This window comes from Rhinolophus ferrumequinum, chromosome 21, assembly GCF_004115265.2.
Source record: "Rhinolophus ferrumequinum isolate MPI-CBG mRhiFer1 chromosome 21, mRhiFer1_v1.p, whole genome shotgun sequence".
NCBI classification, from domain to species: Eukaryota; Metazoa; Chordata; class Mammalia; order Chiroptera; family Rhinolophidae; genus Rhinolophus; species Rhinolophus ferrumequinum.
In genome coordinates this window covers 5,763,727-5,775,979 of record NC_046304.1, presented here as the reverse complement: position 1 = coordinate 5,775,979, position 12,253 = coordinate 5,763,727, and the positions used below count along the sequence as shown (strand labels likewise).

Below are 12,253 nucleotides of genomic sequence, written 5' to 3'. Positions count from 1 at the left end.
TGTTTGTAGTTATTTTGGTTTGTCCTCCTTCCTTTCACGGTTACCAAGTCCTAACAGTTGTCCCGCTTATATCAAAACACCGCTTATATCTATTTAGTTACCATTTTTACTACTCTTATTCACAGTGGATTGATGCTATAACCTCTCAGATGGTTTCTCTGCATAACTCTGCCAGTAGGAATCACGTTGCCCATTGCTACCAGGCTAAACTTGCAGTTACAGATCACTTCCTTGCATCAGACAAACAAACGGCAAGCTCCTCAACTTGATACCGTGTTTCCCCGTAAATAAGACCTAGCGGGACAATCAGCTGTAAAGTGTCTTTTGGAGCAAAAATTAATACAAGACCCGGTCTTATTTTACTATAATATAAGGCCAGGTCTTATATAGTATAGTGTAATATAATATAATATAATACCGGGTCTCATATTAATTTTTGCTCCATAAGACGCATTAGAGCTGATTGTCCAGCTGTGTCTTATTTTGGGGGAAATACAGTAGTTTGGACTAGATCACATTTTTCTCTACTTTAGCACTATTGACATTTTGGACCAGAAAATCCTTTGTTGTGGGGGGCTGTCCTCTGTACCGTAGGACGTTTAGAAGCATCCCTGGCCTCTACCTTCTAGAGTACAGCAGAATCCACCCCCTCCAATTGTAACAACCAAATATTTCTCCAGGCATTGCCAAATGTCCCCTGGTGGCAGAATCACCCTCATGTGAACCACTGGACTAGGTGGTGTCAATAGAAATGGGTTTGAAATACACTGTGGAGGAAGAATAAGCAGTCCTTTGCAGTTGATGGGATGTAGAGAAGGGTGAGAAAGGAGAGACTCAAAAATGCTTCCTAGATGTTGGGTTTGAAAATCTAGGCGGATATCATGCATACTTGAAACTGGCGTTGATCTGTCTCTGTGCCTGTCCTTGGAATTATCCAGCCACCTGTCATGTTGCCCACCCTGCTATGCTCCTTTTCCTACATGTCCTCTTAAAGGTCCAGCTTAAGTGTCATCTTCTTGAAGCCTTCCCCGATTAGCCCACCAGTGACGGTCAGTTTTCCAGTTTCTACAGCCATGTATTAGTACCGCTCTTAGACACTTTCTGGCCCTGTCAGCCTCTGTAAACCCAGGAAAGGACCAGGGCCTGAAGCAAAGGCGCAGTCGTGGATGCTTGAATTGTATGGCTTTGCTTCTACACCTGGCCTCTGTTTGTTTCTGTTGATGGCTGTGGGATTATCCTCTCCCTCTAGTCATCCTCTAATCATCTTCTGGCCCCTGGGACCATCATCATCCCTTATGGGCCAGCCCTCCACTCAGGTTGCCTGGAGCCTGTCACAGAATTAGGACACTTATTCTTTGCTGCTTTGCGTTATATAGTTATTAATGTATGTCTGTTAATCTCCCAGTGAGATAAATTCCCTGAAAGCAGAAATGAGACCTTGTATACTTTTATCCCATACAATGCCTAATACCCAGCATAGTACTGATCGTCAGTTAGGTACCCAGTAAATGTTTGTTGAATGAATAAGTGAATGATTGAATCTGAAATACCTACCTCTTTTTTCCTAAGTGTAATGGAATGAAAGGAAAATGAACATTCTTCTGTAATAAACACATAAAATTTTTATAGTCAGAAAAATGATTTTTAAAATTTTTTAATGAAAGATTAGCCTATAGTCTGTGTTATTAATGTAATCAGCTGGTTTACGTGGAAGATGGCATGTTTTCTTTGGCTTTTGCAGTCTAGAATATGCATCGGTCATGAGACGTGTGCTCTGTTTCTGTGTTGCAGCTCTAGTTGTCAGTACCACATCAGCTGGATTCGCACTGGCTCCGGGGCCTTTTGACTGGTTCTGTTTCCTGCTTACTTCTGTCGGAACGGGCCTCGCATCGTGTGCTGCCAACTCCATCAATCAGGTCAGTTTGTCACCTTTCAGCTAGATTATATTACTAGTACTTTTTCCTAGCTCGTGGTATTGTCACATTTTTAAAAAATACCTTCCAAAATCATCCAAAAATTCACATGTACATATATATGAAGAAGTTCTGTGAACTTATGACACTCCATAGCCTATAGAGGTCGAAGGATTACATAACCAGTTTGTCTTTTCTTGTGAGGTGAATGGTTTTCAGATATGTTCAAGTGAGCGAGCAATAGTGTAGATCTGCTTCAGATGACCAGGGTACCTTGGGTTTGAACATGTTTTAGAGCTGTCAGACTTTCTACTCTTATTCATTTCAGGTACATTTCCCTGAGTTTATCCTTATGTGCTCTTATTTCTTTGGTTTGATTTGTTTGTATTTTAGATCACCACTATACAAAACAATGTATTTTAAACAAGTATAACCAGCTTTAAAAAATATATCAGTAATTCAGCGTTTAGTAAGTGTGATATATATGGAATCAGAATACAGAGGGTGCCAAAAAAATGTATACACATTTTAAGAATGGAAAAAACTGTATTAAAATTGTAATAATATATACTGATAACAAAAGATGAATACAGTCATGTGTATATGTTTTTTGGCACCCCCAGTATATCAAAAAATTAATTAGCAATTATTTTTAATCCATCTTCTCTCCCTCCCACCCCCATTATTTTAAACATCAAAATAAGTCTCTAAAATGCATTTTTTTTCCCCTGCCTGGTCATTGTGGTGTGCCCCAACATTGTGGCTTTTTCATAAGATACTATTGGGGGAAAGTCTTGGCTAAAACTTAGGGGGAGTCGTTTTCATCACCAGAACACCCAAGAGGAATTGGCACAGTTTTAAGACAGGAATTCAGGTTACCAGCAGGAAAATAGCTTGGCTGAGTGGATATGTAAGTTGGTAGTCCACAAAATATGGGCATTTTAGTTTGACAATGCCTAAGATCACTGTGTTTTTTACAATGTATTACCAGCTATTTGGAGAAATATCAATATGTTTCAAATAAGTTTTACTTTTTGTTGTTATTTTTAATGTCAGAACAGTGTTACAGTGAGGTTCAAATAGCCCTACCGCTTTACCGAAAGTATTGTCCACTCCTATAATCCGTGTTGCCATCTCTTCCAAATTGCTCATTCCGTTTGCTACCCTCCCATGTTTCTTGGCTAAGAGAATAATCATGGTTTCATATTGAACTTGTTTTTAATGAAAATTTGAATGAAAAGCAATATAAGCAAAATAGACCCTATTTTGGGTCTATTTTTCAAAAAAAAATTAAAATTATTACCTTTACTTAGTTATAAATTTAGGTCATAAGATTTGACCAGGAGCTCATTCTGGTATTCAGGATCTTTCTAAATTGAAGAGCTGTATTTAGATACTAACTGCTGTCTTCTGTTGAAATTATACAGATTTAAATAAAAGGTTTAAAATAAAAGTATAGGGGTTCCAGAAAAACAAAACAATAACAACAAACCAATAAGCATCAAATGATTCAGCAGAACTCCTAAACTATTATAAAAGATAATACAGAGCCACCTTGAGTTGGAGCTGCAACCCCAATCCCCGTCCCCATCCCCACCCTTGCAATAAAAATGATGGTTGAAGAATTTATCATGGGGGGGAAAAAAACAACCTGTCTGTTGTAGCAAGAAAGTATCTGGGGAAGAAAGTGGAATGATTTACATTTAGACGGAAATTTAAAGAAACCAAACATCAACCAAGGTTTTAGAAACTTTAAAGGGACTTTGAGTTTAGATAGCCACTTTATTTCATAGTCTGTAGGAAGTTTATTTGCTGTAGGGGGAGAGTTGGGGTCTGTTGACTTTAAAAATACTAGAGGAAAGCTACACACTATGTGATGGGATTCTTTCTGGTACTGACAAATTGCAACGTCTGCCTCTTCTGTTAATATTTCCTGCTTTGGTTGGTTTTCCAGCCCTGTTTCGCACTCACACACTTTCTCTGTTCTTCCTTTGGAACACTTTCACCTTCTTTCCGTACACATCACTCATCCCCCCACAGGCTTCTTCAGTGTTGGGTAGGACCCTTAATTAGTGCTTGTTGAGCAAATGAATAATTGCTTCATCTTGTATTCATCATATTGCTTCCTTCTACTTGTCTCAGGCTCTAATTTCATTTGGAAGCATCATAATACTTTTAAAAAATCTGAGGAAAAAATGGAATGATGATTTTCATCGTTGTACAATTCTATTATTTTTATGGTATTGATCAGTTTCCCAAATTACAATATTTTGTAAACAACATGTTGGAAACATTTTAGTTCTAGTCTTGATAGGCCATCTCATAAAATTAAAGGAATGTGAGGCCATTTTCATTCATTCTTTTAATTAGTATAGGCAGAACAAAGAGCACTGGGCAACAAGGATTTAACTGAGTTTTTGAATAACAGATAAAGAAATAGTCCTTGGTGAAAAGGAAGAGCATACTGCTTTTTGGGGGGAGCCTTTGTTCAACCTAAAGAATGCATATAGGAGCTGCCGGAAGGCTCAGTTGCTTGGAGCGCGAACTCTGAGCAGCAAGGTTGCTGGTTCGATTCCCACATGGGTCAGTGAGCTGTGCCCTCCGCAACTGGATTGGAGACAACAACTTGACTTGGAGCTGATGGGTTCTGGAAAAACACACTTAAAATAAATAAAAGTTTAAAAGATAAATTGTAATACTCAATATGTACCGATAACAAAAGATGAATACAAGTCATGTTTGACTTCTGCAATTACAAGAGGTGCTCAAAGTGGTTACCATCAGTGTAATTTTAATACAGTTTTTTCCTTTCTTAAAATGTATATACATTTTTTTGGCACCCTCTGTGTATGAGTTTTTTAATATAGGTTAAAAGTATATGTCAATAAATACATTTCTACAGGATAAATTTTAACGGTGATATACTATTTCATTTTATGGACGTGGTCCAACTTTCTCAGCCAGTTCTCTATTGTTGCAACTTTTTGCTTCTGTAAGTGACACTGTACTGATCTCTAATTGTTTTTATTTTTATTTTTATTTTTATTTTATTTTATTGGGATAAAATAAAGTGTGTATTTCCAGAACTTTATTGGGGAACAGTTTGTTTTTCCCAGGACCCATAAGCTCCACGTCAAGTTGTTGTCTTCCAGTATTAGTTGTGGAGGGCACAGCTCAGCCCCAAGTCCAGTAGCCATTTTCAACATAGTCCACCATCCCATGCGGCAATCAAACCGGCAACTTTGTTAAGAGCATACGCTCTAAAAAACAGAGCCACCTATCGGGAGCTCAGCAGCAGCTCAGCTCTAGTTGTTGTCTTCAATCTAGTTGTGGAGGGCACAGCTCACTGGCCCATGTGGGAATTGAACCAGTAATGCTGTTGCTCAGAGCTCGCGCTCGCGGTCTAACCAACTGAACCATCCCGCCACCCCATCTTTAATTGTTTTTAAAGGACAAACTACTGGAAGTGAAATTACTGAGAGGAAGGCTACCCGCCAAAACATATAGGAAGCTGGTTTAACTTTGGAATGTATGATTTTAACAAAATAATTAATTTCTAACATTCATGTAGTACCATATTCCCCCGAAAGTAAGGCCTAACTGGAAAATAAGCCCTAGCATGATTTTTCAGGATGCTCGTAATACAAGCTCTACCCCAAAAATAAGCCCCAGTTAAGATCGCCAGCCAGACAGACTCATTTAGTACGTCCGTTGCAACACACGACGGATGTATTGAATTGTAAAATAGTAATATTAATATATAATTAAATATAAATAAATATTATTGACATTAATACTTAAAATAAATGATAATATAAATTATAATTAAATATTTGTAAATACCCCAAGCGGGCGCCTTTGGACGAGAGGTAAATGCCTATGTAAACAGATAAACTTGAGACTTATTGCTGAATGACCAATCAGAGTACAGACACAAGGCACGAATAACGTGTGCACTTATAATGAATGGACGTGGTTGTGTCTAATATGAATCTTCATAATTCAACACGTCCTGTGTTGTAACAGATGTACTTAATGCACTCGTGAAATAAAGAAACATTTTCTGAATTTTGTGCCTACAATTTTTTGTCGCTTTTGTGTGGACCATCATTCTTAACTGTCATTTTTGTTTCCACTCCTGTCTTGTAAGTCTTCAGTTAACACTTGATTTAATGGTACATTTAAACGGAATAATATTTTGACCCCCAGACAAGATGAATGCAAAAAAAAAAAAAGAGCTATTCCATCGAGTACAAGAAAGGAATCATGGAGGACTCCTGGGGCAAGAATCGTATGGCTTTCTGCAAAGAGAAGAAGTTGGATCTCCGAACGGTCCGAAAATGGCAAGCAGAGTACGATAACCTCAGTCAACAGGTAGATGAGGGAAATGCTAAGAAGCGCAAGTATGGATCAGGTCAGCAACCATTATTTCGTGAGCTGGAAGACATCATCTGGGAATGGATTGCTGACAGGAGAGCAAAGGCTTTGGTTGTGCACAGGGCTCATATTCAAGCATTTGCCCTTGCAAAGGCACCATAGTTAGAAAATCCCCAGAAGAATTCAAAGCATCACAACACTGGCTAGATGGCTTCCTTCAGCAATATGAACTGTCTCTAAGATCAACAACACTGTTTAAGCTGGAAGATACTGAAGTTATTAAACGTGCACTTGCATTCAAGTCCTTTGTTGATGGCATCGACTTTTCTAAATACCAACTCTCCAACATGATTGCTATGGATGAAACTGCAGTGTTTATGGGCCAAGGATCTCAAAGGACAATTGATCAGAGGGGTGCCTCGTCAATCCACGTTCCCTCCACTGGTAACGAAAGTGCACGTGTTACCTGTATTTTGGCATTTCATCTGGGTGGAAAGAAAGCCCCACCTCTAATCATCACTCAGGGCAAGAAAGACAAGGTTGAATGTGTTTCAGGCATTTATGTTCTTGAAACCGAAAAAGCCTGGTGCACACAAGCAGTTATAAGGAAGTAGGTCGATTTAACCCTGTCACTTGTTTTGCGAGGGGGCCAAAGAGGTCTGCTAGTCTGGGATTCAGCCAACACTCGCCGCCCTTAAGACATGAAGAACTTCCTTGCAGAGAAAAGAATAGACCAAATGATTCCCGCAGGAATGACTGCCTATCTCCAGACTCTTGATATTACAATAAAAAAGCCATTCAAGGACCATTTGTGCATGGAAATCAACGACTGCATTGAAAATAGAATGGATGGAAATCAGCGTGGAAACTTTGTGAAGCCTAGCCTGCAAGAGGTTGTGACTTGGGTGAAGAATTCATGGGATAAAATCACTGACAGCTGTGTTCCCAATGCACTACGAGCAGGCTACATGGACAGGAAGTGCTCATTTAAGGAGAGCTCTATTGCTGGACATGAGAGATTGGGGCCAATGGTTGCACAGGAAATGGAGTCGCAAGAAATTCAAGTCGGGATTTAGGGTTTAGAGAGTTATGGCGATGTTCCAGAAGAAGATGACATGACTGTATTTGAATAAATGTAGATTGTTGTACATGAAAAAAATGAGACATCCCCTGAAAATAAGCCCTAATGCCTCTTTTGGAGCAAAAATTAGTGTAAGACCTGGTTTTATTTTTGGGGAAATATGGTACTTTAGAGTTTATAAAACACATTTATTTAAATTATTATTTAAATCTTATGGCCCTGTGAAGTAAGTGGCATTTCTATTTCTGTTACGTGTAAAACACTTAGCTTTGATGTAGAATTATTCTTTTGAAAAACAATATTTAAAAAATGTATTATGCAAACAATGTTTTCATTGCAGATCACTGAGACAATATAGATAAGCAAAAATAACAATAGCAATTTTAATTTTATTTTTCCCTTATGCCAGACACTGTTGTGTGTGTTAGAATTATAGCAGAGAACAAACAAAATTCCCTGCCCTGATAGCACTTACATCCCACTACCCAAATAGATCCACTCATCATTTTGATTTATATTATTATAGACTTTACACACATACACACACTCACACACACATCTTCACATATATATTAATTTCTCACAGACATCATTTATATATTTAGTTTGTGTATTTTTTCATATAAGTAGCATATCATGAACATCCTTTCATGTCAGTATTTGCTATAACGTGATTTTAAGAACTGAATGTAGATACACCATGATTTGTTTAATCAATTTCTCCTTATTTGACATTTTAGGGATTTCCAATCTTTTGATCAAAATAAACAATGCTGAGCTGAAATTCCTGTAGCTTATTCGTTGAACTATCCTTAACTATTTCTTTCAGGAGATTCCCAAAATCATGTGGTTTTGTTAAAAGGTATGTAGTTTTCAAAATAAAAAGTTAAAATGGAAAAGGTATGTATTTTAAGTACAGCTAAGTTTCTTTCCTGAAAGCCTTCTGTTTGTTTCAAATCAACTTATACTTCCATTTGGCAGTGTGTGCAAGTGCTAATCATCAATACTGCGTATTTGAAAATCAGTGCCAGGGTTATAGGTGACATTAGATGTGTCCTTTTAAGTCAAGTTGTTTTGATTACTTAGGAAATAGAGTTATTTTTTGTTTGGGGGACTTTTTTAATGCTAATTGGCCATTTGTGTGTAGCTGTGAGTTTTGTCCATTTTGCTATTGGGCACTCACCTTTGCCAAGAGTTCTTAGTGTGTTGGATTATTAATTCTTTGTCTTGTAAAGTACGAGTATTTTCTGCAGTTGGGGTGAGGGGGTTGAAGTGAAGATGTTTCATGTACTTAAGCAGCCAGATCTTTTAATTTGTAATACAGGGTTTCTGAACCCCCACGCTCTTGACAGTTTGGGCTGGATAACTTGTAGAGGCTGTCCTGTGCGTTGCGAGGTGTTTCCCGGCGTCCCTGCTCTTTACCCACTGGATACAATTAGCATCCTTCCCCCTAAGTTGTGACAAGTGAAAATGTCTTCAGACATTGCCAAGTGTTCCCTGGGGACCAAAATCGCCCGAAGTCGAGGACCACTGATTTAATAATTTTTACTTTTGATTTCACTCTCAGATCTTTCCCCAAGATCCTGGCTACAGTTTCTGCCTCAGGCAATCTCTGGCTCACATTTCTTTTTGTGTAACTACCCATTGATAGCTGGGGTATGTTCTGGTTTGTGATTCTGTTCCTGGTGTAATTACTAATAATGCCCCTTTTTATTCTCCAGTGCTCACGTTTAGATGAGGAATTATATGGTCTCTTTATTCATAGCCCACCAATGCCTTCAGTCTATCCCTATAAATGAGATGTGGTAAAAGTGTCTTTATATCACAACATTAGGCAATGGGCTCCGACTTTTCCATTCACAAGTGTATTGATTGGATAAGCCTGGGTTTCCTCCTTGCAGCCTAGGTCACCTGGCTTGCCTCACTTTCATTGTCCCTGTAGCCACATGGAGGATCTACTGTCACTCATAATTGTGGTGTTGCGTGCATGTGCACGTACACACAGAAATAAGACCTTAAAGAATATTTTCCTCCATTATTACTCTGCTATTGGTAAATTGTTCAAGAATGTTGATGACTTCTTTTGTGTTGGGTCTCTTTAATTTTTATAGCATCTTTGGCAAATGGTCTTCTGATTACAATTGTCAGATTCCATGGCAGCTGGATCCTTTGGTAGGCAGCCTGATGATTAGAAATGTCTTCCTTCCTCATGTTTAGCCAACGTCTGCCTTCTTATAACTCCAACCTATTGGTCCTAGTTCTGCTCTCTAGCAAAACTCAGTGTTCCTCCTTCTTCCATTTGATAGTACTTGTAGTGTATCGCTGTCTAACTATGGTTCACAAGCACTTGTGGTATTGCAGTATGATTATTCACTTGCATTTCTTCCCTAGAGAGCTCTTAACTCCTTGAGACAAATGATTATGACTTATCCTGTACATCACCTCTTCCCACAAGCCTATAGCAGGCCAATAGGGTGACATTTCAAAGGAAATTATATTGGGAATCAAGGAATATGCGTGGGGGAAAAGGGGGAGAGTAGCAAGAGGTGTTCGTCGCAATAATTGCAGCCAATGCTATTTCGCACTTGATATATGCCAAGTAATGTTCTAAGCATTTTACATACATTAGCTCATTTGTTTAAGTCATGGGATTTCAAAAAATGGCTCTTTTGAAAGATCAAATAAATGATGAATGAATTTATAACCTAGACTTAGCTCTAAGAAGAACCCATTGATGTTCTCAGAGACTTTATTTTGGAGAAAATTATAAGAAAGGCACAAAACATAAGTAGAATTTCAGATATGAGAGGTAGGTTATAATTAGAAAGGTAAAGCTGATAAGGGTGTGTTATCTTTAGGATCTAGTACATCTGAATGTTGAAGAATTTTTATGAAAGGAAATAAAAGAGATCAAGAGGTGTGAATAAAGTAGAGTCAAGAAGAGACGTGTTTTTGTTTGATACTAACAATACTTGATAGACTTTTCATGGCTAAAATAATGTATAAAAGGGCTTTGGATAAAGAGCTCTGAATTATAGGGTGGGTAGGGCACACGAAAATTCACAGCCTTTTAAACTCTGAAAGGAGAAACAGATAAAGGTTTTTCTGTTTTCCCAGTGAATGTGAGATTAATATCAAATGCATCTTTCTTCATTTTTCCTTTCTCTGATGTTTCTTTTGTTTTGACTGTGCAGTCTGCCTTGAGCAATAGGAATTGACTTTCATCTTCCATGTTGAACAAAAGTGGTTATTGAACTTGGTGTTGTGTTCTAGGAGAATAAGACTAATGTTAGCAAACACCAGTGATGTCGTTTATTGAACATCACATGAGTAAGAAAAATCAATATGAGAAATATATTTTTCTTCTGAATGTTGTGATTTGTTTGACTTTGATGTTTTAACTGGTGGGCCACTTGCATTCATTCTGCAGCCTCTGAAGCCTGTCACTTGTGGCTTATTCAGATGATTCAGATTAGCTACTGCGCTAGATCAAGTTTGCGTAGAGAGTCTTTGCATAGCACGCAGGGAAGGGTCTCCAACTAAATATGTTTTTTATAATAGGAAAATGATGAGCAGTACTGAACGTCAAAAAGAAAATGCGTTTTAAATGCAGTCTCTTTCCCTGAATTTATATGACCCCAAATAGTTCCTAAACTACATTTGATTCCACTCTCTAGAGTGAGTTTGGCTTTGAGATTCCTAACCAGAATAACTCTAGATGAAGTTTTGCCAGCAAATGCCGAGATGAGGATAATTTGAACATATATTTATAGATAGTATTTTGTAATTTGCATGCCACATTGACTGGTCATTATTTTATTTACTTCCTACAGTAACTCCGTGAGGTCGTGTTATTCTGTTGTTGTAGGATAAAATGAAGCTTAATGATGTCACTGATCACACATCTGAAAATGGTCAAACTGGGAGCAGAACTTGTGGACACGGGCTCCCACTTCACTGCTTTTTCCTCCCGTCTGAAATGTCCCAGTTCAGTCACCACCTCAGAATAGGACTATACTCATTCGTATGAGTCTTTCTTGCCCCAGGTAAATTGCTGACATCCTTGCTTCTAAGTACTAGAGGTGAAAATACCACAGTGGCCGTGATAACGTGTGTATCTCTAATACGATTGGTAGGATTTAAAGCACTTATGCCCTCTACATGCTAAGTGCTCGATTAATGTTAGCTATTATTTTTGTTATTAATATAAAAGTTTGGTCTGTTTTGGGCCCACATACTCCACACTTTCAGAATCTGATTTTCTTCTAGTTCTCTCCGGTTAGGATCTTAATATAGGAATGGGAAGAGAAAATGTGTTTATTTTCCTCAGAATACTAAGAGACTTGAGTTATACTTGCAAACTGTAGTGTGTGTGTGTGAGTGTGTGTGTGTCCATATATATTTATTTCAGGTACGTATGTAAGTGTATGTGAATTCTTCGTATTTGAATACGTGATGATGACTTAGGTTCAGCAGACATTGTTAGTTCTCTACCATTTCATAGGTACTATATTCAGTTCTGGTAAATCTAAGAAATATTGGTGCAAAAACTGGTAGATTTAAAAAGCAGATATTTAATTGAGACGTAATGGAAATGGTTCCAATATGGATTTTTGGAGTTATGATTCTTGATTTGTGTCTCTGGGTAACATGTTGTATTTAAACCTGATTTGGGTGATTGGAGATTTGCTTCCTTCCTGGATATTTCCCTGTCATTCCAGCCTAGCAGAAAGAAAAGCTGTTTCTTCCCAAATTAACTTTTTTAAACATTTCATCTTCAGTTATGTTTTGCCTTTCCTCGTACTTTGTTCTTCTGAATCCCGTCAGCCCGTTTGTTCTCTGTGCTAAACCACAGACTCCCCTCCCTGGTTTGTAGGTTAGC

At 38.0% G+C, this 12,253-nt stretch overlaps 1 protein-coding gene across 2 annotated transcripts in view; it reads left to right on the top strand.

Annotated features, from left to right (window-relative positions):
• LOC117013489 (protoheme IX farnesyltransferase, mitochondrial) overlaps positions 1-12,253 on the top strand; it is a 125,118-nt gene that overhangs the window by 28,702 nt on the left and 84,163 nt on the right. For both annotated transcript variants that reach the window (XM_033090693.1, XM_033090694.1), the window contains exon 4: positions 1,792-1,916. In XM_033090693.1, the coding sequence (XP_032946584.1) occupies positions 1,792-1,916 (125 nt within the window). The remainder of the gene's footprint in view (positions 1-1,791; positions 1,917-12,253) is intronic.